The sequence below is a fragment of the Jaculus jaculus genome, chromosome 10 (assembly GCF_020740685.1).
Source record: "Jaculus jaculus isolate mJacJac1 chromosome 10, mJacJac1.mat.Y.cur, whole genome shotgun sequence".
Taxonomy (NCBI): Eukaryota; Metazoa; Chordata; class Mammalia; order Rodentia; family Dipodidae; genus Jaculus; species Jaculus jaculus.
Genome location: NC_059111.1, coordinates 14,491,833 through 14,519,680, shown reverse-complemented (window position 1 = coordinate 14,519,680; position 27,848 = coordinate 14,491,833). Strand labels below are relative to the sequence as shown.

At 42.6% G+C, this 27,848-nt stretch overlaps 1 protein-coding gene across 1 annotated transcript in view; it reads right to left on the bottom strand.

The window, feature by feature from the left end:
* Window positions 1–27,848, bottom strand: part of Iqch (IQ motif containing H) — a 134,910-nt gene that overhangs the window by 92,089 nt on the left and 14,973 nt on the right. The window contains exons 6-8 of the mRNA XM_045160624.1: window positions 16,373–16,924; window positions 15,629–15,695; window positions 1,638–1,721 (exon numbers count right to left, since the gene is read on the bottom strand). Coding sequence (XP_045016559.1) covers window positions 1,638–1,721; window positions 15,629–15,695; window positions 16,373–16,924 — 703 coding nt within the window. The remainder of the gene's footprint in view (window positions 1–1,637; window positions 1,722–15,628; window positions 15,696–16,372; window positions 16,925–27,848) is intronic.

Here is a 27,848-nt window from a genome sequence, read left to right as displayed (position 1 = left end):
AATTGAAAATACTAATTATGGGGTCTACCTGATAATCCTGACTTCACAACCAGTATCAAATGATGAATCTTATTAGTGTGACCCAATTATTTTAATATCCCTTTGAATAAACAAAAACACCCACCACTTTTTCCTAGTCCTTAATGAAAGAAGTTTAATTGTCCCTCCAAAAACATTACTCATTTTTAGTTTGTTCCTCTTTTTATTTCATAAGAGATCACTTTACCTTCATCACTGCCTCTGAGTTTACTTGTTTGGAAGAGGCAATCTGAGTGCATTTGCTACATCATAAAGATAGTGTACCAAGAAAAGACATAATCTCAGAAACGTCTATCCTCACAAAATGGTCCATGGAAGGTGTAGACTGGGTTATTGGATTATTTCAAATAGAAGTCCAATGTGTTCTAGTCTTTTCCAGTAATGGGATTCTCTTGTATAGAAATTCTTTGGTGATAGCTTGTACTATATATAGAAGGGTATATAAAAAGCTGAAGCAAAGAGATTAATTCAAATAAATTAGAGCCAAGTCTGCCCTCTACTGCACCTCAGTGGTTTCCACCAGTCAGGACTTTAGTTTCAGCTTAGCACTAACAAATCAATCTCAGATCATTAAAGTTTTTCTTTTTTTTGTAATGCTGAAAAACAGTATTAGTGCCTAGATAATAGATTAAAGCAATTATGCTATTATTATTTTAGGACACTGTAAATTTCTAGTACTGATGTATTTTTGTTACTAAATGGCATTTATAAAATAATAATGATGCTGATATATGAATCATGCAAAGTATGTCATTCCAGGGATCCAGCTAAGTTGGTCATTGATAATTAAAAACCCTTCCTATTTTGGCTTAAATAAGGGCCAAAACAATTATCTTTTGACAAAACAAAGAAGCTGTTGTTTGATAAGTAATAAAAATTGAAGTTTTATTTAATCCTGAATTTTTGGTTAGTTCCTCACGTGTTATTACTGGCTCCATGTTATCATTTGCCATTTGTAATTTATGTATTTATGTAATTTTAAGTGGGACTTGAACCCTGACCTTGATGCCTATTAATCATTCTCTCCTGAGCCCAGATCTCAGACTGACTGAGAACTGACTAAACTACTATCAGAATCGAGGTCAAGAGTTCTAAGAATTCCCTCCACGAGGCACCTGGGGTTTTCTCAGTACTGGAAGCTCCACACTGACAGAGAAGCTCCTTTAAAGACCTGCTTCCCTTTCTCTTATTCTTACCCGGTGGCACTGAGCTTCCTTTCTGATCCCACCTTCCACTCATGCCTCAGACAATCCAAAAGACATTACTGATAGACGCATAGAGTTCTGACCTCACTCAGCACAAGGATTCAACAAATCAAGATTATTTTGATCTATTGGGGAGAAATTGCTATCCAAACCTAGGGCAAACAGAATTTAGAAAATTTCCCAAGTAATTGATAAAAACATCATTTTTTAAAATTTCAAGTCAACTTCGCTGTAAATCTGGTATTTAAAACAAAACATGCAATCACCATGAAAGATCATGAATCTAAACTCTTTCCTTGCAGAGGAATAACAAATAAGTATAATGGAAAACTTTCATAAACATCGACTGATAAAAATTGAAAAGAGTCGTGTACATAAAGCTACTTCCTGTACCTATGATATCACACAGTCTCCCCAGCTGCATGTTCTGCTGTATGTTGAAATCGGTGATAACTTTTCGCACAGGCTGGGTGTACCCTAGAAGGCAAACAAGATGTCAAGACAGAGAAAGAGCAAGTCAATATAGCACAATGGCACATGAGAATCATGAAATGTCACCGTCTACATTTTCCTTAAAGAATTTCCTCTGGAGCACCTGACAGAAATGCTGCTCCCAGCAGCAAGGTCCATGCTTCTCAAAGGATTGTTAAGCATGTTAAGCAGGAATCTGCAACTGAGAGGTTCCTATTTTCTATCCCAGCAAAGTCCCCAGGCTCCAGGATTGCAGAAGCAGGGAGAAAATTTCTGACACTTAACGTGAATATTCAGAGTGGCATCTAAGAACGGGATGCTCAGGTTAAAAAGATTGGCTGTTTAAGTCATATGGCATTTTGGAAATTGTGGCCCAGAGTCATTCTATACAGATTTGGGACAAACCCCTTCTGTCAGGCACATGTGTTTATGCAATTCTCTTATCAAAGAAGAATCCTTCTGTTCTGAGCCGGGAGAACTTTTAACCTTGGAAGGGCAGGAAAGACGGTGGTGCTTGCTCTTTCGGTGCTGACAGAGCCCCGTGGCTTGTCTCTGTGTCCCCGGACGTGGAGCAGAAGGCAAGCACCCGTGGGTTATGCTCTCTCAAAATCTCCACAAAAGAAATAGCAGCAGTGACATGTTTCTGCTGAGATTTCAGGTCTTAAAGAAAAACCTGAAAACTGAAAAGGCATGCATACTCGCGGGCAAGTATAACTACTTATATGAAACGCAGAAACTCAATGTGCAAATTAAAAAAATAAATAAAATTGTTTTTCATGTTTTGAAGAGATGCTTCAATGCCTCCTTGTGGTTAGTGAGCCCAAACACAGGTTTCAAGTTCAACTGCTATAGACAAAGTGATTTTATAGACTCTCATCTTCAAGACATGACACAGCATCCTTTTCAGCAGAAGGAAAACTATAGCAATTCAGCGTGAAACTTTCGACCAAATGAACTCTGATAATTGGCTCTGTGCTTTGATGTCAGTGTTTAAACACAAGATATCTGAAAATTAAATGAGTTTACAATTCATTTCAAAACATCTCTTGGCTTTGTGCACACAAACTTAAGAATTAAAAGAAGCAGAAGAACCATGAGCTACTTGGGTCATTTTAGAAAAATACTATTAATTTCTCAAGTAATTTAGAAAAACCATTCCATATGTGAAAGCTAAGAGAGACAGGTACAAATTCAAGGTTGTTTTTACGTATGGTCACAATATTGTAACTCTCAGTATTTATCTCCAATCAGATAAATGTCTAAAAAGATGTATTTCTGAGTAACATATATTGAGACTATAAGAAGATGAGGAAAATTATCAAAAGAATAGAGTATAACTAACAAAAGGCCTGAGAGTATTCCATGAGTGGATTTTCTTTCAAAAGTGAAGATGACATGCAGCATAAGATTTCTCATTAAGATGATGTACAGTTTAAAACAGAAAAGATGTGTGGTCACTTTGTAGCCACATATGCAGCATGTGAGTGGGTTTGTCTCCTTTTCATTCAAGTGCTTGGTACCTCTTCCCAGTGGTCAAGGATGCATATTAAACACACACACACACATACACACACACACAGCACACACACACACACACACACGTGTGATAGCACTGTTTTGGCTACTCAACCCTACAAATACATCTTAAAGAATTGCACTTTAGGGCTGGAGAGATGGCTTAGCGGTTAAGCGCTTGCCTGTGAAGCCTAAGGACCCCGGTTCGAGGCTCAGTTCCCCAGGACCCACATTAGCCAGATATGCAAGGGGGCGCACATGTCTGGATTTCGTTTGCACTGGCTGGAAGCCCTGCCATGCCCATCCTCTCTCTCTCTCTCTCTCTCTCTCTCTGTCACTGTCAAACAAATAAATAAAAATAAAAAAATTTAAAAAAAAAGAATTGCACTTTAGCAACCTGAAAACATTATTGTAGAGGATCACATGAAGTCAGGATAAGACAACATTTGCAAAGCAGTAAAGTTGTGTAAATATAAGGTATTTAGTGTTTTGAGGTATATATATTCCCAAAGCACTAAACAACCCATTCTGTGACAAGTAATGTGCATAATCAATGTATATGCAATGTATATACCATCAGTAGAACAGTCATTGGCAGTCAGAATTTTTTTTTTTTGAGGCAAGCCCAATAGGCTGGCCTGTTTCTTTTAATGAGAGAGAAAGAGAGAAAGAAAGAGAGAATTCGACCAGGGCCTCTAGCCACTACAATTGGACTCCAGACACGTGCGCCCCCTTGTGCACATGTGCAACATTGTGCTCTTGCATCACTGTGTCTGGCTTACATGGGACCTGGAGAGCCAAACATGAGTCCTTAGGTTTTGCAGACAATCACCTTAATCACTAAGCCATCCCTCTAGTCCCAGTCAAGTTATTTTTATTCTTATGTTTTGTATATACACAATGTCCCTGTGTTGACACCCAGTTGAAACGATCTCAACAAGGCTGGTAGCATGAACTAAACTCAACAGTGACCTCACCAGGAAGCTATCAACAAGGATGTTATAGTTTGAGGTGTTCAGCAGACACCGCACTTTTGAAGTGTAATCTATTATGAACTTATTTTTGACATTTTAAAAATTGTGGCCCAGAGTCATTCTACACAGATTTGGATTTGGGACTAAACCCTTCTGTCAGGCACATGTGTTTACACAATTCTTCTGTTCTGAGCCGGGAGAACTTTTAACCTTGGAAGGGCAAGAAAGATGACGGCATTGCTCTTTTGGTGCTAACAGAGCCCTGTGGCTTGTCTCTGTGTCCACGGACACGGGGCAGAAGGCAAGCACCCGTGGGTTATGCTCTCTCAAAATCTCTTTGGAAAAAAAACTTCTATATGACATATAGGATGACTGCTTTAAAGGTCAGACTAGGTTTTCTGCGGAGTCTTGAGAAAACATCAAACTCAGCCTTGCCCCGTTACTGAGGAGGGAACATAGAGAGGAGGGAACACAGGATTGGAGTTTTTGTCTCCTATCCAAGATCACAGAATTTTACATATTATTGTGTATTTCAGCCACTTCGTATTTAGCTCTTGGACCGACTTGAATTCTGCATTTGCATATATGGTGTGTGTGTGTGAGATGCGTGCTCATATATGACCAGATGTGCTGCCTCGTGTGCACATGTGCGGAGGTTACAGAGGAGCGCGGGGTGTCCCCGTCCTCACTCATGTGCAGACTTCTTCCGCTGATCCCAGGCTTCCTGTGTGTGCGAGCCGAGTGATTCTGATCCTCTGCTCCCCACAGGACCGGGGTCACAAGTTGCAGCACCCAGCTGTTTAGTGGGTGTTTAGAAGTTTAATTACTCAGGCCACTTCGGTCTTTCATGCTTGTGTGGGAAGCGGACTTTAAGCATTCCAGCCCCTCTTATGATCAATTTAAATACATAAAAGAGAAGACCCTGCAGTGGGAACTGAGAATGCTAGAGGGTGACGAAGATTTTTTTACTCTTGTGTTGATTTTCAGTTTGTTGTAGTAAGCAGAATATTTAATGGTCCTTCAGAGAGATTCGTATTGAATCCTCAGAACCTGTGAATATGCCAGGTTGCAAGTCAAAGGGAAAATGGTTGGAAACTAAATTAAGGCTGCTGGTTGTCTGATTGTAAGCAGCATATTCTGAATTTTCTCACTGGGCTTGATGTCATCTGAGGAGGCCCTGCAAGGGGAAGGGGGAGGCAAAAGATACGGCAGTCAAAGGCAGGCAAAGGGAGTTACCGTGTTGCAGGCCTGAGAGATGGAGGGAGGTGATTAACAACCTTCCTTGTCATTCCTTTCTGAGTAATTCTAGAGGTTTGAAAGCAAGCCTGTTTCCCTTCGCACTTCTAGAAAGGACTGCAGCTCTGCTGACGTCAATTTGAGCCCCTTTTGAGGCTTCTGAACCACAGAGCTGTAACATCCTATATTTGTGTTTTAGCTGCTAGGTTTACGGTACGGCCTACCTGCCCTTGCTCCCACTAAGAACCACCCTTCCCAGACACTGTCCCACTTCTCTTTTCACCAGTGAATCAAGGATGACAGAGGGCCAGCTGTGGTGGTATGTTCCTAGAGGCAGAGGTAGGAGGATTGCCATGAGTTCAAAGCCAGCCTCAGACTACCTACTGAATTCCAGGCCAGCCTGGGCTGGAGTGAGACCCTACCTCAAAAAGCAACAACAACAACAACAAAAAAAAAATGGACTGGAGAAATGGGTCAGCAGTTAAGGTGCTTGCCTGCAGAGCCAAAGGACCCAGATTTGATTCCCTAGGACCCACATAAGCCAGATATACAAGTAGTCCATGCATCTGGAGTTCATTTGCAGTCACTCACTAGGAGGCCCCGGTGTGCCCATTCTCTCTCTCTCTCTGTCTCTCATTCTTTCTCAAATAAATAAGTAAAAAAATTTGTAGAGATTCTGTCTCACGTATCCTTAGTCCTTTCTTTCACGTGCTCTCTTCATCTCTGCCTTCCTGTCTATACTCTAAAAGTGGCTTCTGTCATCTAGAGAATTTCTGGTAAGTCTAAAGAGTGGGAAGTAGCATTTGGAAATGTTTTCTAGATCCTTTTCATAGAAAAAAAGTAGGACTTACAGAGCAGGGCCGCCTCCCTTCCTCCTCTTTATGTCCCAGCCTCTGTCCTTCCTCGTGGCGGTCCTCATCATGTGCCAAGTCTTCCCAGCTTGGTAGAAAGTTCCGTCTTTCCACAAGAAAGTCTCTGCAACGTGTTGCTGCCTCTGCTTCAATACCGGGGAGACTTCTACCTCTCTGAAGGCATTCGGTTCCTTTTGACCTTTTGCGAAACCAAGGACGTTCGCTGGTCATCCTTTCTCTGTCCCCACTGCTGCCTTCACCGCCTGTCCCAACCCCTCTTCCACATAGACACCCATCAGTTGTTGCAGTTCTCCCCCAGCACAAGCAGACAAGTGCCGCTGGCATTGGTGTCTCCTTCATCGTGACTGCAGAGACCCGAGACCACAGCCGAGGTGACGTTCTTTCAAGCTGGTGTGTGCCTCTGTCGCAGCTCGTCGCACCTTCTGGAGCACTTGGATCGCCACTCTGTGCTGGACCCCTGGCTCCTCTTGTCTTAAGTGTTATTCTTTCCAGGGACGCCCAGGGCAGAGGAATTAACACGTGAGTCCTGGTGACTGAGTAGTTTTCATCTGGTCACCCAGGCCTCAGATGATGGACGGTCTCAGCAATAGTCTCAGCCTTTTCCCGACTTCTTTTGGCATGTGTATGAATATGTGATGTGTCTAGGCATGTGTGTGTGTGTGTGTGTGTGTGTGTGGGTACGTGTGTGTGCGCACACACAGGCACATGCATGTGGAGGTCAATGTTGGGGTCCTCTTCAATTGCTTTCCATCTTATTTTTTTGTAAATATGTTATTTAATTGCAAGGAGAGAGCAAGGGAGAGAATGGGCACAGCAGGGCCTCTAGCCACTGCAAACAAACTCCAGATGCATGCACCATCTTTGTGCTTCTGGCTTTATGTGGGTACTGAGAAATACATTATGTTTATGTGCCTTTTCATGCATGTGGATGGATGTCTGCATGTGTGTATGTATGAGAGAGAGAGAGAATATGTGTGCATATAGAGTTTAAAGGACAAACCGGGCCATCAGGCTTTGCAGGAAAGGGCCTTTAATTGCCAGACCATCTCTGTAGCCCTCCATCTTATTTTTTTTTAACAGGGTCTCACACTGAATCCAGAGCTCGCTGATTCAGCTAGACTGGCTGGCCAGTGAGCTCTAGGGATTCTCTTGACTCTACTGCCCCTCCCAGCACTGGGATTACAGGCAGGCACCACCACACCCAGCTTTTATGTGGGTACTGCAGATTCAAATTCAGGTCCTCATGTTTTCACCGCAAGCTCTTTACTCACTGGGCTACCTCTCCAGTGCCCTCCCACTCCCATTTGAACTTGATGATGTCCAGTGCATCCCTTCCTCCCTGTGGCACACACAGAGTTACAGTAGCAGTAGTTGTAACTCTATACTTTTTCTTTTACTCAAGAAAGCATACTGGATACCAGCTTAGCAGGAGTGACATTAATACAGAGGGAATCTGGAATTGACCCCCTGTGGGAGTCAGCTTCATGTCGCTGGGATGAAACCAGGCACAGTTTGTGGGAGGAGCGAGATTTATTGAGGCTTACGTATCCAGGGGAAGTTCCACAGTGGCCGAAGAAGCTGTCCCCCTTTACACAGATTCATGCACAGAGAAAGACCACCACTAGCATTACAAGCAAGCACACTCCAGGAACCCCAGGCGGAGCTCAAGCACTCTGCAAACTTTAGGCTGGAATTCTAAACATACCTTAGGGCTGGACCCTAGCATCTGCCCAGAGTGACAAGCTTGAATAAAATTTCTGAATCTGTTGGGGAATAACCATTCAAACGACCACACCCTCCCTTGATTAAAAAGATTAGACATTTGAATGGTAAAGATATAGGAGGATGTGCGACATACCTTACAAATGACTGCCTATCAGTTTTGTCATGATCATTTCCAGGTTTTAGTTACACATGCAAGTGTGAAAGCACATGGTTCTAGAAAGCAAGGGAGGAGGATACCAAGAGGTCACAAAAGAGACCATATTGGGACTAATTTATATAACATCTAGTGCTGATTTGGTTAAAATTGATACTTATCTTTTGGAAAGAGCTTCAGGACACGAGGGGACTTTGTTATGAGGATGTAGAAAACATCGCTGCTGAGCTTTGGGAACCTTCTCAAAGCAGATGGACAGATGCCTCACCTTCAAAAGGACAAGACAGCAGCCACCCCACCTGTACATCAGTGGTCACCTGTATATGACACCAGCTAAAGTTAAGATCCCGAGTCGTGCTCTCAGGACTCTGAGGGCACCAACAGCACTCCAGAAAGTCTGCAAGGTCAAAACTGTTTGTAAAACCATTCTGACTTTTTTTTTTTTTTTTTTTTTCCCGAGGTAGGGTCTCACTCTAGCCCAGGCTGACCTGGAATTCACTATGTAGTTTTATTCAGGGTGGCCTCAAACTCATGGCGATCCTCCTACCTCTGCCTCCCGAGTGCTGGGATTAAAGACGTGCGCCACCATACCTGGCTTCATTCTGACATTTTTTAAAAATTATCCTTTTCAGTCTCTTTTCTCCCAAGCCAGAAAACACAGGAAGCGTGTGATACGCAGATTCCACATGGCAGCTGGCAATGTGTGGAGCTTAGTATCACGTCAAAGACGACACGCACAGATGTCTGGAAAGGCTACACAGCCGACAACGCTCCTCTCTCTCCCAGGTACTAATCTCTGCAGCATTGTTTGTCGCATGCCTCAACCAAAACAACACAGGCGGCAGGCCCAGCACAGAAGGGCGAGAGTACAACCATGCTCTGTCAGGAGATGTGCAAGCTTACCTAAACATGCCATTCTTGGGCTAGAGAGATGGATCAGTGGTTAAGGTGCTTGCCAGCAAAGCCAAAGAACCCAGTTCACTTCCCCAGGACCCACATAAGCCAGATTTACAAGGTGCCATACGCATCTGGAGTTCATTTGCAGTGGCTGGAGACCCTGGTGCACCCATTCTTTGTCTCTCTCTTTTTCTGCCTCTTTCTCAGATAATAAAATATTTTTTTTTAATGTCATTCTCACCAATGCTTTGGAAAACACTGATTTTTTAAAATAGATTAATCCTGGTCATGGTTCAATAATTCATAAATATTTTTGAAATTCCTCAGCCCTTCCTTTCTTCTTCTCTCCCTCCCTCTCTCCTTCTCTCTCTGTGATGTGCATGTTCATGTGTGGATGTCTACATGTGTGTATGTGTGTGACTATGTGTGCATGTAGAGGTTAAAAAACAACCTTGAATGTTATCCTCAGGAATGCCATCCATCACTTTGTTTTGTTTGGAGACAAGTCCTCACATTGACCTGGAACTCGCCAATTAGGCTAGATTGGCAGTGGAACAAACGCCAGGGGTCCTGCTGGTGGTGCCTCCCCGGCGCTGGGCTTACAGGTGTGAACCGCCACACCTGGCACTTCATGCAGGTCTTAGGGATTTGACATGAATGTGAGGCAAGAACATTACTGACTGTGCTGTCACCCCAGTCTCCCCCCCTCACTCTGTCCAGGGTCAGGCCATGTAGCCCAGGCTGGCTTTAAGCTCTCAATCCCTTCACCTCAGTGTCCCCATTACTGGGATTACGGACATGTGCCATTGCACAGGCCTCATTTCTAATACAGTAAACGAAGGCAGATACAATGCACTTAAACTAATGCCCACTAGGGTCTTCAATTAACAGTGACTGCAAACGGGTCCTGAGACATAAGTGTTTTTGAACCACGGAAAAAACTCTAATATTTTTATGAGAATGACGGAGATTTAGAGAAAATCGTATTTTTGTTTAGTATGTGAAATTCCTATTAGAACACACCCTAATATTCCTCCACTTATTGAAAAGTCTGGGATCTTGTACCCTGGAACACCCGTGTCGACAACGCTGGGCAGCTCAAGACCAGCTGGAGATTTTCATATTGTAGAGTCAGTCATTGGGCCACTCAGCTCTAACCTGGGAATGGTGTTGATTTGAATTTTTACTTATATGAATATACAGAAGAATAGAAGTAAGTTTTTCTTTTGGTTTGGTCTGTGGTGCAATTTGAAAGTTTCAGTCTTTTTTGTTGTTGTTGTTCTCAATCTCAAATGATCTGGATATTTCTAGGAGGGGATAGCTGAGAGATCTCAGCCATGCATCTGGCTGGCCTGGGGATCTGGTGTGGTATTTCCATAGCTTTCTATGGGTTCCATGCCATCTGTCAAAATATTTGTTGATGACTGTGATGATTTGGTGAAAGTCCCAGCTTTTGGCATAGAGTAGATCTGATCTTTGAGATGTCAACTAAGAAATGACACTGGGAAGGTCCCTGGTGGCACCTACCCTGCTCCTACTTATAGTAGAGGGGAGCCCCCATCATTGACTCCTGGGTTAAGTCACCCTCTCTTGAGCACCTGGGGGATCTTTGGTTCAGGATATCAGCAGTTGCACACAAAAGTCCACTTTTCTGTCTTTTCTTTCAGGCTTTCGGGGTAGTTTAGGCCAGTTGAATAATGTTCTTCATGAATGTTACAATAACAGTTGTCACAAGTTTGATGGAATGCAGTATTTGGGGACCTCCAATTGTGCCAAGGTTAATTTGCTGATATAATGCATGGGAAAAAAATTAAGCCTAACTCTATAAATTACTTTCAGTCATTAAGTCAGTTGGCAATGAAATAAAGCATTACATGAATTGCATGCATTCTACATGTATTCTAAGAGAGGAAGAGAGGGAGAATTCATCCCTAAGAGGCAACTGACTGGCAGCAGCCTGAGATTTCTATTCCGAATCTCTGTGCTTAATACTTGGCATAACTCATTGACTGTCATTGTTTTTTCAGCTGTAAGGTTTCACTCTAGCCTAGGCTGGCCTGGCACTCACTCTGTAGTCCCAGGCTGGCCTCCAAATCACAGTGATCTTCCTACCTCTGCCTCCTAAGTGCTGGGATTAAAGGCATGTGCCACCACACTCAGCTCAAATATACATATATCCATGTGTTTTATTTGCAAGCAGATAGAGAGAGAATGGGAGCACTAGGGCCGCTAGCTGCTGCAAATGAACTCCAGATGCATGTGCCACTTTGTGCATTTGGTATTACATGGGCACTGAGGAATCAAACCCGGGTTGTTAGGCTTTTCAGGCAAGCGCCTTAACTGCTGAGCCGTCTCTCCAGCCCTCAAACCTATTTTTCAGTGATGCTGAGTCTAAGTAGAGCACCAAATGATGGGCTGTGATGAAGAGGCGCAGGCAGGGTTAGGTCAAAAGCAGAGGAGTCCTCCCTCTGAGTGAGTGAGTGAGTGTGTGTGTGTGTGTGTGTGTGTGTGTGTGTGTGTGTGTGTGTTTGTGTGTGTGAGAGAGAGAGAGAGAGAGGAGGTGGGAAAGGGCATGGACTATGAGGCTAGGTGGATAGGAGACCATAAGAGGAAGAGGAGTGGAGAAAGGGGAAATGACAAAAGATTGTATGAGGGCTGGAGAGATGGCTTAGTGGTTAAGCACTTGCCTGTGAAGCCTAAGGACCCCGGTTCAAGGCTCGGTTCCCCAGGTCCCACGTTAGCCAGATGCACAAGGGGGCGCACGCGTCTGGAGTTCGTTTGCAGAGGCTGGAAGCCCTGGCGTGCCCATTCTCTCTCTCTCCCTCTATCTGTCTTTCTCTCTGTGTCTGTCGCTCTCAAATAAATAAATAAAATAAAATAAATTTTTAAAAAAGGTTGTATGACATGAAAGCGAAAGAGAGACCATGGGGGAGGTTACAAACGAGGTGGGGGAGAAATGAGGGGAAAGAGAAACAAAAGAATTACATAAAAATAACGCCACAATGAAACCCAGTTATCTGTATGTCTGTGTGCTAGAAACATATATTTTTTTAAGTGGAAGAAATAACCTGGTCAAAGAAACTGGAGGCAGAATTAGTTGGCAGGTTTGATTTAGACCTCTGTTTTGTTCTAGAGGAATTAGGGTTCTTTATTGTAGCTCTTTCCTCTTTGACTGATAGGTTTTGCTAAAAATAGATCCTAGTTTTCTATTCCTGCTATGAACCATGGCAAATTATTTTGTTATAATTATATTTCATTAATAAAAATGATAAAAATATGCAATATCCAATTAAGAGATCAGCCTACATATTCTAGAAAGGATGATTCTCCCTGTCATCTTCTAAAACACAAGGCTAGTCAGTGCCTGTGGACAATTAATCAACAGCTTTTCACCTCTCCAATAACTTGAAATTGGTAAAACACGGTGGAAAGATGGCTTAGTGGTTAAGGTGCTTGCCTGCAAAGCCAAAGAACCCAGGTTTGATTCCAAAGGATCCATATAAGCCAGATGTACAAGGTGGTGCATGCATCTGGAGTTCATTTGCAGCGGCTGGAGGCCACAGCGTGCCCATTCTCTCTCTCTCTCTGTCTCTGTCTCTCTCTTTATCAAATAAATAAAATAAAATAAATAGCTAAAATACTTGTTATATCTAGGACTCCTACCTGAAATATATAACAGTCAAACAAATTTCATAATTTGGGTGGGGCATGATGATGCATGCCTTAATCCCAGCACTTGGGAGGCAGAGGAAGGAGGATCACTGTGAGTGAGGCCAGCCTGAGACTTCATAGTGAATTTCAGGTCAGCCTGGGCTCAAGTGAGGAACCTACCTTGGGAAAAAAAATAAATTTCATAACTCTCCCCTTTCAAAGAGGTTACTCTGCAACATGTAATTGTCTTACATTCATGTTTTCAAATTAGAGATTAAAATATATTATAGTTTGTAGCAAAACAAAATCTCCTGACAGGTTATCTTTTCTGTGATCATGGCTTGGAGAATGCCACTATCGACTGCAGTGTGTGTGAAGCAAATAATCAAGAGCCCATAACTGAAATGTGCTGGGTAGCTACCAATACTTAGGTCTCACTTTAAGGGTTCAAACAAGTTAGGGCTGCCCCACTTGGTTGGTGGTATGATGTAATTACGTCAAGGGTAGTTCTATGTCCTGCAGGAAGAGGAAAAGAAAACAAGGCTGTCAGCCTTTGCAAGCAAGCACCTTTAATCACTGAGCCATTTTCCCAGCCCCCAAAACTAGTTTTAATGCCAAATTTAAAATAATGCAGATATAATTCTCATTTCTGTAATCAGGTTTATACCCCCCATGTACATACACACTTAATTTATATTCATCAAGCCCTTTAGAAATATCAAGGAACTTTCCATTTACAATGGTCTTTACTGCCCAGTTCACATTACCGTAACTTTTTGATTTTTACTTCTTTGGAGACTTCTTTGTATCAGGTTTCTATGTGGGTCCGATGGCTTGGGATTATTATTCCTCTTTTTGAAGGGTCAAGAGTGAAGTGTAAAGTAGCACATGTGCCTGGAGCTCATGTGCAGCGGCTGGAGGCCCTACCACGCCCATTCTCTCTCTCTCTCTCTCTCAAATAAATAAATAAAAATATTTTTTAAGTTTTTTTTTTTAAAGAGTGGAGTGAGCTGGAGAGATGGCTTAGCAGTTAAGCACTTGCCTGTGAAGCCTAAGGACCCTGGTTCAAGGCTCAATTCCCCAGGACCCACGTAAGCCAGATGCACAAGATGACACATGCATCTGGAGTTCCTTTGCAGTGGCTAGAGGCCCTGGTGTGTCCATTCTCTCTCTCTCTCTCTCTCTCTCTCTCTGCTTCTGTCTCTCTCTGCTTGTTGATCTCAAATAAATAAATAAAAATAAACAAAATTTTTTTTAAAAAAAGAGGAGTATAAAAGGAAAGAAATCTGTGGAAGTGATATCTGCAATACCTTCATGCTCATTATCAACATTGCAAAGTGGGGCCCTGTTTCTGGTTCCAGCTTTGGATAAAATAAAGGAAGCAAAACAAGACTCCCCTCATAATATCAGGTCAAGTCCACAATTAGTTGCAGAAATAAAAGCTCTTGCACCTTATTCGAAGGACCCAAGTCAGTTAATTGGGTCTGCAATTAGCCTCTTTGGTTGTAATCAATTACAAGGGCAATTTCTGAGTGTGAACTAATTTTGTGTGCAAAATAGTCTCACTCAAATTTTGTGTGCAAAGTAGTCTCATTCAAACAAAAGCACCCGTTAGAGTGGTGTTTTAATCCATCTTAGCTCACTCGCATCTCAGTAAACAGCTTCTTCAGCAGCCAGAGGCCTTAAGGCTTTGGGCACCTCACTTTTTAAAAAAACTTTTCTACAAGTACTCAGGTCAAAACATACTCTAGAATCGAGGAGGGTTCGCTTTGTTACCGTGAATGTTTTACTGATTTAAAACCTTATAGCTATGTGATACTTCCCGTATTTTCCTTTCATAGCAGCACTGTTTGATGTTTTTGTATTACACATCCGTATCCAGACAGGAGTTCTCACACAGGTTACAATCCAGAATTTTATTACAATGGACCACTTTGTGCCCCGCTTCACTTACAAGGTCTTAACAAAGAGCTAATGGGGCATATTGAGATTTAGGGCATTTCCTCATTTGTCAAAAGTTTACTGAGTCAGAGTAAAAACAAAACAAAACAAAACAAAACAAAAAAAAACTGGCCTCATGGAAGAAATTTAGCACAGTAGGTAGAGGCAACGCAGAGCCAAGCGGACAGTGGGCCAACAGATCCCGAACGTTATGACAGCAGCCCGGGTTTGAAAAGAACTTCCAGTGCAAATTTCTGAACTTCCCCCTGCCATTTTGGCACACCTATTTTACCGCTGTGTTTCAGACAACAGCTTTTAAGTTCCCCAATTCATAAATGTAATTAAATAATTACATTAGTGCTAATTAACATGAAACTGCAGATTATTTAAGCGCAAAAAACACTATTCAACTTCTTAATTATTCTTGTTCACACAGCATTTCCTTTTGCTCAGGCGCCCTAGGTGCAAATAAAGCATCCCATCTGCTCGTAATTAGAACTAAATAATTTCAGAGAGTGCAGCTTATCATTTTGACTGCACATTTGATTAAAAACAGTGTACAAGCAATATCCTGGCTTATTGGCGTAACAGCAACAACACAGGCAAGCCCGTGTTCTTCTATCATTAAAGAAGATCGAAAACATTATCTGTTATTTCAGGGGGAAAAAATACAACTTTTTAGTTCATTTCATACAGATGAAAGCGAATTACAGCAAATCACCTCTCCACTGAATAGCAGCCCCCACATAATGACTTTATTTGCTTAATCCCCAAATTAAACGCCGTTTCGAGCGAGGGCCCTGTGTTATTACTCTCATCATGTCGAGAACATTTTCCTGCCGAGACCAATTTGAATAAAACAAGGGGCCTTCCTTGAACTCAATCAAGGAGCCATAATGTGGTGGGTAATAGAGGTTGCTGATAGATTTGCAGGCAAAAGTGTTATACCTAATGATGGGATATGGATAATAGTCCTCCTGGAGGTCCTGATGCGATTCCAGTTGGCTGCCAGATGCTAAAAATCAAGAAGAGCATTGATCAGTGACAGGAAGCTGTAGTGGATTCATCTAGTCAAACTTCAGCTGTTTTTCCACTGTACAGTTAAGCCAGGCATAAATTATATTAATTGATTTAATTACATACTTAAAACATCTTCCCCAATTAATTTAATTAGGTGGCTACATGATGCTACTGGCAGGGGAAGATTAGAGGCAGCTCACTTAATTAACAGAATATGAATGAAAAAAAAGAGAAAGCAAACATAAATGAAATTGTGAGCACTAATTAAAAGGCTGTCTGCAAACTTAAATACTTTCTGACAAAGTGGTGATGGCAATGTAGACAAGAGAGGATTTTTTTTTTTCTTAGCAAATTAAAGTGCCAGAAGGTATATATCGGGAGAAAAGGTAATGCACTTAAAAGATTTATTTTTTTTTTTTCTGACACAACTGCCATTGTCAAAATGAAGGGACTTTTCTTGTATGGAAAAATGACAACAGATTTCTGAGGTTTGAGTCAGATTGCAGACTAGGGTTAAACTAGCAAGCACAAAATGTAGAGTGGGTGTGACGTAAAAGGTGCAGGAGGCTGAGGAGAGGGAAAGGAAAGAGAACGAGGCAGATTATCAGGGTCGTCCAAGCAGCGCGTGCAGAGACCGAGGTCTGCCTGGCTGCTGGCAGCAGGACTGCGCACCTTGGCTCGGATGCGGAAATTTTGCAGGTGTCTCTGCCTGGCTTCCTGCAGGATCCTCTTCACCCGGGCCCTGTGGCAGTGTAAGAGCCACGCCAGGGCAATCACGCCCGATGCCCACTTCTGCTGGCGGTAGCACAGGAAGTGCTTTCTCGCCCGGTAGCATTTCCACATGGCTTGGATCTTGATGGCTGCCACCGACCTCCCGTTCTGGCCCTTGTATCTCTGTCCTGGACTGTTCAGCAGCATCTGAATGTGAAGCGGGTTATCCAGCAAGGAGAGGAGGTCATATTTGGAAAGTTTATTCTTCAGCTCAAATTCGGGGAGGAAGGCCACCAAATTCCTCCCTTTTATTTTGACTTCTGGTATGGCATAATCCCTGAGATAGTTCTCTATGTGCTCCAAGAGGGAAAAAATGCTGCCCCAGGTTAGTTTGTAGTGCGTCTTGAACGCTTTGAAGTCTGGAGCTGACATGTCTATGGTGCCCTCATGTATAAAAAAGTCATGTTCCCACGGTGTTTTTGCAGCCTTTGATCCTGTAGAGACTTTCAAGATCTGGAGAAAGAAAGTTTGCCAGAGATGATGTATACTGTGACTTTCTTTTATTTAAACAATATTTTTTATTTGCTTTTATTTATTTGAGAGCAAGAAAGAGGCAGATTAGAGAGAAAGAGATTGGACACAACAGGGCCTCCAGCCACTGCAAAGGAACTTAAGATGTATGTGCCACTGTGTGCATCTGGCTTCTGTGGGTAGTGTGGAATCAAACCTAGGTCCTTAGGCTTGTAGGCACATGCCTTAACTGCTGAGCCATCTCTCCAGCCCCTGCTTGTGATTTTGCCTTCTAGCACATGCACACAAAGTCCTAGAGAACTATGCTGCTGACTGTTCCTAGCTGACCCCACAGCCCTGAAAACCAGAGTGAAGCTTTCCTGTGTGGTCTCAGGGGTCATTTAAAACATGCCCATTAGGAACTTCCCCTGACATCGTCACTGCAGAGCATGATGGAGTTCTGCTACCTTCTCTTCAAAGTCAGAGAGCTTTGCAAGAAGCACTACATTTCATGGGGTCACCTGTCATTCTGTACATTACTCTTGACAGGTATTTAAAGTCTGGTGTTTTCTTAGGGACATGTCTGTGGTTGGTCACAGGCAGAGTGGGATCCAAAATCTGATAACAAATAAAACTAAGGAAGCATTTCCTATTCATTTTGTTCCCGTCTGTATTGCATAAAATCTCAGGTCATAGAAATACCTCTACTTTTATTTATAAATGTCAAGAGGAGACTACTAAGAATGGGGTGATGGGTAATGTTTTTTTCTTCTTTATATCTTTCTATAGTAAAAAAAAAAAAAAAACAGAATAAGGGACTGGGGAAATGGCTCAGTGGTTAAAGATGCTTGCTCACAATGCCTGCCAGCCCAGGTTCGATTCCCCAGTATTCATGTAAAGCCAGATGCACAAAGTAGAACATGCATCTGGAGTCTGTTTACAGCAGCAAGAGGCTCTGGTGTGCCCATGTGCTCTCTTTCTCAAATACATTTAAAAATTTTTTTGAAAAACAATACAGAATAAATTATAGACAAAAAACAAATCAAAAGAGATATATAATGTCATCTTCACCTAAAAATATGAACAGAAAACTAAAGCAGAGCTTGTTGGCACAGGCTTGCCATCCTATTTTAAATATATTTCAAAATATTTCCTGAGTTCAAGTCCAGCCCAGGAAAGTTAGTGAGACCTTGTCTCAAAATAAGTAGACAAAAAAAAAAAAAGGCTGAGGATATGAGGATATGGTATGGCTCAGTGGTAGAGTGCTTATCTGACAAGTGTGAGGTGCTAGGCTCAAGATCAAGAAGCAGAAAGAAAAAAAAACTAGAAAAGGAAATTTAAAAAAATATATAGCATTTCAACTATTGAAATCTGTTGCACTAGAAAATAGATAGTCTTCTCCTTGGTCTAAAATTCCTAGTGGCCTAGGGGAGACAGCAGGGAAAGAAAAAGGGCCTAGATATTAGTAAGGCAAGAATAACTTACTATAATTATTGTTTCTTCATGCTCATCAAGTTAAGGAATCAATTATCTTTAATAAATCTACTTAGCAGATGTATAAGCCCACCTTTATCAAATTGTGGGATTATATTGATCTTTGCATTTTAAAAACCCTTCACAAAACTCAAAGGAACAAAAAAAAAAAGCAAGTTAATTTATCAAGAAGCACTGTGTCACAGCACCACAGTGATTGAGTATTGCTAGGTTAAGTAAGGTGTTCAGGCTCAGTCTTAACTAAGTAACTGTTAAACAATGTAAGGCAGAACACCATCTAAGAGGAATGTAAGCCAAGGGCTGTATTGCTAGTAAAGACACAATGACCACACACAATAGTCTAAATATAAAACAACTGCCTGGGCTGGAGAAGATTGCTTAGTGGTTAAGGTGTTTGCCTGCAAAGCCAAAGGACCCCAGTTCAATTCCCCAGGATCCATGTAAACCAGATGCACAAGAAGGTGCATGCATCTAGAGTTTGTTTGCAGTGGCTGGAGGCTCTGGCGTGCCCATTCTGTCTCCCCCCTCTCTCTCTTTCTCTAAAATAAATAAAATGTATTCAAAAAAACAACTTCCTAATTCCTTGTTTAGGGTTCTGGGAAATGGAATAATAAGACTGCCATGTCAAGTCAGATTGCTGAAACTCAAGTATTAAATCCAAAACTGAAATTTTCCTTTAACTTTAGAACCAAATTTAAAATGGCAATGAGCTTTTTAAAACATGCTTTTAACTTGAGCTGTTTTATAAGAGAAAAACAGAATGATGCCAATAGCCTTCTTGTTAAGACTCTCGCCCTTTCTAACTTAACCAGGACACCAAGAGAGAAGGAAAGCTATTTCATGGATGGAAATCGATCCCTGTGTCTTGGATGGGCAAGACGGCATTAGACAGGCAGTAGCGCCTTCATTAGCAGACATCAGTGCTGGCAGGAGGGGCTGCATGTGACTCTGTGGAAGACAAGTGACACAGGTTCCAACAGAAATGGCCTGTGGCTACATTTCTGCCTCCCTTCAAAACTGGGTTTTGATGGTGGGAAGGTTAGGATGCCGAAAAGAATGACGACGCTTCATCAGTTAGACACAGATATGCAAAACGATCACAGATGGACAGGCATGGGGCTGACTAGTCTTTCCACTCATGGCACCAAGACTCCAGTGGGAAGCAAATCTATGGATGGGGGATTTGCCAGACAATATCGTCTCCTTAAGGATGCTCAAATATTTTAAACATTCCTTATCCTTTCAGAGAATCTTGTGGAAATTGGACCATCTTTGAAAATGAAGCATACCTTGGGCTTGGGGATGGGGCAGTGTTCAGACCCTTAAATGTCTGCACAGTGTTTTCCCACGGGCTGGGGTGGGGTAGATACATCAGCAGATATGGAGTCGAGCTTCTGCTGGACTGGCCCTGGGTGAGCTGGGGTGGTCGAACTGCACAGGGCCTGCTTTAGAACAAAGGATTGCAACTCCTTCACCTCCTTGGATGATATTCCTGCTCTCAAAGGAAACTCCCTCTTGGACATCGAATAGACCACTCAGGCACCGGGAAGCTATGGGTTTGGAGTCAGCTAAAGCATCGCTGTAGTACATCTGTCACGGACAATGCCACACACGGGAGCACTTGAGACTCAGAGCAAGAAAAGACATGTCTCTCAAGAGAAACGCTTCCAAATTAAAGCAGTGCATCAGCATTGTGAGATCCATTGAGCAGGTAAAGACGGAGCTGCCTCCCCGCCTGCAGGAGTGAGAGCCCTGATTAAAGGTCATGCCACACTCCAGGTTCTGGCTCCTTCTGTTCTTTGTTTACCCCCATGAACCGTCTAGTATTATCTGTTGATTTTTTTCCCCTCTCTCCTTTTTTCCCCTCTCTTCCTCCCTTTCTTCCTTTTTGTTTGCAGTGTGCTGTACTCCCGCTGTGATAATACTGACTCAGTGGCAAAATGTTTTCCTTCTCACAGGGACACATGTCTGTTGAGACATCTGCCTGCTTCCCCGGTCCTTCTTGGGACGCAGCCACTCCTTCACTGTGGTGCGATGCCTGCATTCACTAATTGGCCCCCACACAGCTCAAACCTGTGGCTGTGGCCTAGTTATTAGCATTCTGCTCTAACTGACTGAGTCAACTAGCTGGGAAATGCTCTTCTTCATTTGCAAAGTGTAATCGCTACTTTCAGAGTTTCTGGAGCAGTTATTTAGGGAAAAATTCCAAACCTAAAACCAAACCAAACCAGAAAGGCAGGATAATGATCACATATGTTAATAAGACCTGATGTGAGGCAGAAAAAAAGATGAGGTCAGTATTGCGTTGTAAAAGTTGGGAATAACTACAACAAGGAAAACATTTAGGAAAAAGGAATATATTTCTAAGCTCAATTATTTTTCTCTGGCACTGGGGATCAAACCCAGGGCCTTCTGTCTGCTAGGAAAGACAGCCCCAGTCCTAATCTAACCACTTTGTTGTTACTGCTGCTGCTGTATTGAGACAAGGCCTCATGATACAGCCCAGGCTGGCCTCAAACTCAAGGCTCCTACTTTATCCTCCCTCATGCTGAGATCACAGGCACACATCACCATACTATAGGATAAGCTGAATTTCTTTATGAAAAAGTATTTTAATATACATAGCTGGCAGGTAGACATAGGATTAAAGTGGATCCCCAAACTGGATGTAAGCAAGACCTCCCAGTAGTAAATACTCAACTATGTAGGGATAGCCAAAACGGGCATTAGATAATGACAGTCATCATTCTGCTGCCTAGAAGGACAGACTAACACTGTCAAAAACATAGGAGCCAATGTTCAGACACCAGAACATACCCACTTGGAACCAGTATTAAGAGTATGTTCTTTCTGCACAGCATGGTTCCAAGTAAGAGTTTAGATGCAGAGAGTGTCCCTCAAAGATAGTCTTTATTATTCTCCAAAGACCATGGACGCTACTTGCTTAGCCCTGTTTTTTAATTTTGGTGAATGTCTTCAGTGTGGTGATCTTTGTACAAAGCAAACATCTGGCCCTCAACTGGCTGGAACTGTTCAAGATCTGCAGTTTTCATAGGCAGTGGCTGACTTCATCAGGGCTTAGGGACTTAGCATGGTCACAGATTTGAAATTTGCAGCACGAGGAGAGAGATCCCGAGAGTCACCAACCTTGCCTTTTGTTTAATAGATCATTATAGACCTAGGGAAACAAAACTTGGCCCTGGAGTCCTACTAACATGGGCTCAAATCAAAGCTCTGCAACTATTTGCTACATATTCTTGGGCAAGTGACTCTCCTCTCTGAATCTGGATTTCCCTGCTGCAGGGAAATGAGCAGGTCCCTGAAGAGTTGCTGTGCTCATTATAACTCGTGTGAAGGATCTTGTGTAGTATCTCATCCCATTGGGGTGGCCGTTACTTCAGAGGAAGACCCACCTCAGAGAAGGTAAATGACTTGTCTAAGATCATAAACACAGTTTGTGGTTTGCCTTCTACAAGGGTGTTTTTGCCACTATAATAAATAACTGTGTAGGGGTTGGAGGGATGGCTTAATGGTTAAGGCGCTTGCCTGCAAAGCCAAAGGACAGAGGTTTGATTCCCTCAGACCCACGTAAGCCAGATGCACAAGGAGATACATGTGTCTGGGGTTTATTTGCAGTGGCTAGGGACCCTGACATGCCCATTCTCTCTCTTCTCTCTCCCTCTTTCCCTCTGTCAAATAAATAAACATAAAATTTAAAAAAAGAAATAATTGTGTTCCTGAATATCCCAAATCCATACAGAACTAAAGGAAGATAAGAATTGGGGCTGGAGAGATGGCTCAGTAGATGAAGCGATTCCTTGCAAAGCCTGACAGCTCAGTATTGATTCCCTAGTATCTAGGTGAAGTCAAGTACACAAAGTACCATGTGCATCTGGACCTCCTTTACAGTGGCAAGAGGCCCTGGTGTGCTCATTCTCCCACCCCCCTCCTTTTTTGTGAATAAATAAATAAATAAAAATAAAAGAAAGGCGCAAGCCTTAGTAATAGCCTGTAATGATTTCCAAGGCTCTTGATTGCCCACCAGATCTAGACAGTAAGACCCTAAAGACTCCACAGGCTTGGGCTGCAGGACACTGAGAAATTACACTGCAGCTGAGCTGGAAGCCTCTTCCCTGCTGAGTAGCTGTTAGAAACTGGAAAGAGCTATGCAGCATGAAGCCTTCTGGGAGGAAGAAGTCATCACTAGTCTTAACCATCAGTAGAACCTACGAGCTTTACAGGGGGCCAGCCAGGCCAAATGTACCAACTGGTGCAATAGTGTCATGTCTGTCATGGGGGAAAACAACTACTCTCTGATTAGACTTGAGACCAGCTCCATGGGAGAGAATTCATGCTTGGTACTCAAGACCTAGTCAAAAGCCTATGGCTGGGGAGGTCATAAGCCCTAGGGGGGAAACTGCTACAGTTGTCTGGCTACAAAGACATATTTTGCCACCAAACTGCCCTCTAAACACTTGTTATATCTATATAGTAATGCTACTCTTGATTTTGGCTAGAGAAGCTTCTCTTTTCAGATGGTGGTGACCACTAGGATGACTCAAAAGTCATCAAAGTACTGAAAAATGATAATGATGCATCCAGCACTAAGTGAGACATCCCTACCACACCCTCCAGAGCTCAGAGACCATGACAGAAAGAATGTAAGAGCTAAAGGAAGGGGAGGAGCGCTTACAATGCTTCCAGACACAAAGTAGCCTTGATATTCATGACCTCACAGTGGCTGGCCCTAACCTACACAAGACCTGCATAATAGGAGGGGGGCAAAGGACATCAAAATAGAAGAGAGACCAGTTGGAAAGAAGATGGGATTCAGTGGAGGGAGGAATGAAAAGCAGGGGAAGGAGATATAGGAAAGGATTATGATATATTGTTTATATTTATATGAGTTGTCAATAAAAAGTTTAAAATTAAAAAACGAAAGACAAGAATTACTGGATGAAATTTGCCCTTACTATCCTCTCCCCAGTCCCAGTCCCTTTCGATCCTCACAGCACTTTCTGTCCTGTGTCTTTCCTCATGCTGTTCCTGACCGCATGCACCAGGGCTCACAGCTCTGCCCGCAGGAACTCCTCACAAGGCCCCTTCCTGAGCTGTGCCCTCTTTCCTCAGCCTTTCTTCTACTACCTCTCATGTTATACGAAAGGCTATTTGCCTCAGTGGAAAATGATTTGACCAACGCCTATGAATTTTTTCATAGATACTACATGGGTGGGTGGGAAAATCTGAAGCTAGAAGACCATCGCGGTTTTAGGAAGTCCCTTCCCCTGTGTACAGGGAACTGGGAGTAAGGAGTATTCATTTCCAATAAGAAGCCACACAAGGCACTAATTTTGGCACCTGAGCCTTTCTGACTTCACATGTCAATCCTCTAGAGGTAATGGCTTAAAAAAAAAAAGTATTTATTTATTTTCAAGCAAAGATAGAGATAGAAGAGAAAGACAGAGAGAATGGGAGTGCCAGGGCCTCCAGCCGCTACAAACGGACTCCAGATGCATGGTGCACTTTGTGCAAGTGGCTTTATGTGGGTCTTGGGGGATCAAACTCAGGTCGTTAGTCTCTGCAGGCAGGTGCCTTAACCACTGAGCAATCTCTCTAGCTTGATACTGGCTTTTAAAGCAAACTCCTAGAGTAAGCACCATTACAAATCAAAAGCAACTATTTCCACTAGTCTCATTTTCTGTACCATGAAAAACTCCTGGATTTTTTTTCTTTCTACCTTCTTATGTAGAAAATTCTGTGTAGCAACTTTCAAAATATAGACTACAAATTGCCCTCACTACCTAAGGTGTAAGATTGAGGAGAACATCCAGAGAGGTGACATTCTGGTGTTCAGGGGTCTGTACGTGAAGATGACAGCTCTTAGATCATAGCACCCCAAAACTGCCCTTATAAGACTTAATGTCAAGTGAAAGGATGTCAGAGTACTTAACCTGCATGGAGGGAATAAAGGGTGAAAATCGACAAGCCACTGAGCAGAGACACATGAAGAGAGAGAACAGGGTGTAGAGGCTACTCTCATCAGTGACTCTTCTAGAAATCATGTCAGCAGTTGCTGTGAAAGGTATTGTACTCAAACAAACCTTCCTCAATTCTGAAACAAATCCCGAGGAAAAGTCCCCACCCTTAACTGCTCTGTCATGGAATAAAGCACCCAGTGGACGAAACCCTGGCAGAAGATCATACAGAACAGAGTCGGGCAGGAGTTTTACATGGGTGGAGTCAATTTTCAGGCAAATGTGAAATTTCCTTTTCTGGAGGTACATTTTACGTGACTGCTGCATCCATCTCTTCTTTTCTGCAACCCTTCAAATATTCTCTGAGAGAATGTGACACGGTTAAGGACCACTTGGGACAAAGATGATGGATGGGTTGAACCTCCTGGGGATATGTACGGACAGCCTGACAGTTTGGGAATGAAAGGAATCCCAATTCCCAGGCCCCACGCCATCACTTTCTCTGTGGGGACAGGAGAAATTGCTGGGCTCAGAAAGGATCGCTATTCCCACCAGAGTAAAGCTTCGCCTTCCAGTTTTCCTGAAAAAAGCTGGTGTAGAGCAAGTGTGCTGATCAGAAATCACTAAAGAGACCTTGCACAATTCTTCCAACGTTCTACCGTGACGCAATCTAGAGCCATATGAATATAATGCTCTCGTTTTGCCCATGCCATGTCTTTTAAAAATATTTTTATTTACTTATTTGAAGGAGAGAGAGAAGTAGAGAGACAGTATGGGCATGCCAGGGCCTCCAGCCATTGCAAATGAACTTCGGACACATGTACCAATTTGTGCATCTGGCTTTACATGGGTACTGGAAAATCGAACCCAGGGCATTTGGCTTTGCAGGCAAGCACCTTAACTGCTGAGCTATCTCTCCAGCTTCCGTGCCATGTTTTGACATAACAGTCGATGTCTATTTATCATCTTCTGTCCTCACTAGAATGTAACTCCCAAGAAGGCAAAGGTCTGCTTTATTCACTGGTGTATCCTACTGCCAAGCTAGTATACTATCTGACACAGGGTAAAAAGTTGAATGAGGGCTGGAGAGATGGCTTAGTGGTTAAGGTGCTTGCCTGCAAAGCCAAAGGACCCAGTTGATTCTCCATGTCCTACATAAGCCAGATGCACAAGGTGGCACATGCATCTGGAGTTTGCTTGCAGTGGTTAGAGACTCTGGCACACCCATTTTCTTTTTCTCCCTCTGTTTCAAATAAATAAATAAAAATTTTAAAAAACAAAAAAGTTGAATGAGGGCTGGAGAGATGGCTTAGCGGTTAAGCGCTTGCCTGTGAAGCCTAAGGACCCCGGTTCGAGGCTCGGTTCCCCAGGTCCCACGTTAGCCAGATGCACAAGGGGGCGCATGCGTCTGGAGTTCGTTTGCAGAGGCTGGAAGCCCTGCGCCCATTCTCTCTCTCTCTCCCTCTATCTGTCTTTCTCTCTGCGTATGTTGCTCTTAAATAAATAAATTTAAAAAAAATTTAAAAAAAGTTGAATGAATATGTGAACATGTAGTTTTAGGGGCTGAAGAGATGGAGTTAAAGGCTCATGCTTGCAAAGCCTGATAGCCTTGGTTCAATTCCCTAGCCACCCACATAAAACTAGACTGACCTTCGTTTGCAGTAGCAAGAGATCCTAACACACACACATGCAAATAAATAAATAAAATTGAAAAAGAACTTGTAATTTTAAGTTCAGAGCCATATAGACTGATTTTGCAGCACAAGCTGTTTTATGATCACATAAGTCACGTGAAATTTATAATTTAATGTTGAACAATATAATAATGGCTAAGAAGACTATGGTATATCTTTAATACAGAATATTATGTAGCCATTAAAATGTTTTATAGTGTGTTTTAAATAATATCTGTAAAAGCTTGTGATGAAGTGTTATGTGAAAAGAATAAAACCAAAGTTTAACATGCAGTATGATATAAACACAGGAATATACCAAAGTTTAAATAATGCCAAAGGGTTGGGATGAGAAAATTCTTGCCACTTTTCTTTTTGTGTGAACCTTACTGTTGTTTTGATATTTTATTTATTTACTTATTTGAGAGAGGCAGAGAGAGAGAGAATGGGCACTAGCCACTTCAAACAAACTCCAGACACATGTGCCACCTTATGCATCTGGCTGACATGGGTACTAGGAATTGAACCTGGGTCTTTAGGCTTCCTAGGCTAGCACCTTAATCACTAAGCCATCTCTCCAACCCTAAACCATACAATTTTTTAAGTGAATAATCAGATCATAATTTGTTAAATTAAAGAGATGAAGTTTAAAAAAGTAAAGATTATTTTGCCAATAATTTAAACCTTTTACTGATGTATGTAAGTAAGATCATTCACATGCAATAAATACATGCAGTTTAGGCAATGTTGGGACAATAGAAACAATCCCAGGATTTTTTTTCTTGTCAATTACTTCATACTAGGAAAAAAAATCGCTTTTCAAATAAAATCATACAATTAAGTAAACTTTAAAAGTTTAATGTGAGAAGTGTTTAGGTGAACTGCGGAAAGTCAAAACTTATCAAAGTGCTGAGAATGACTGTTGAGTGCTCAGTAGTGTTGAGTCATCTGTATCAGGTCCTTCAAGGCTCAGGGAACATGGCAGAAGAGGGGGGGGAAAGAGGCAGCCAGGCGTGGTGGCTCATGCCTTTAATCCCAACACTCGGGAGGCAGATGTAGGTGGGCTGCCATGAGTTCGAGGCCACCCTGAGACTACCTAGTGAATTGCAGGTCAGCCTGGGCTAGAAAGTGACCCTACCTCAATAAAAAACAAAAAAAGGGAGGAAGTTAGTCGTGGGGAGGAGAGCTCTTGAAGTGGCTCTTGCTCTGATAACTCACAGTGGTTGTCATTGCCTGAGCGAGGCCTGAGCACTCTAGGGCCCACCAACGCCCTGTCACGTCATGAATAGTAGACAGAGGCAAAAAAAGGAAAACAGATACCAAACTAGAAGAAGTCTAACTGGAAGGAAGGATTCAGTGGAAAGGGGACGAAGGAAGGGGACAAAAGAAGGCAGCAGGAAGGTGTTACGATCAATCAAGATGCATTATGTACATATATGGAAATGGCCAACAGAAAAGTTTGTAAAAGTTTAAGTTGGGCTGGAGAGAGGCTCAGTGGCTAACGGCACTTGCTTGCAAAAACTGATGGCCTAGGTTCGATTCCCCAGTACCCATGTAAAGCCAGATGCACCAAAGCAGCACATGTGTCTGGAGTTCATTTGCAGTGGCAGCAGGACCTGTTGTGCCAGTTCTCTCTTTCTCCTTATAATAAATAAAAAGATGTTTCTCTGAAGTTCAGGTGGGTTGAAGAGATGGCTCAGCAGTTAGGGTGCTTGACTGCAGAGCCTACTGACTTGGGTTCAATTCCCCAGTACTAACATCAAGCCAGATGCACAATGGCACATA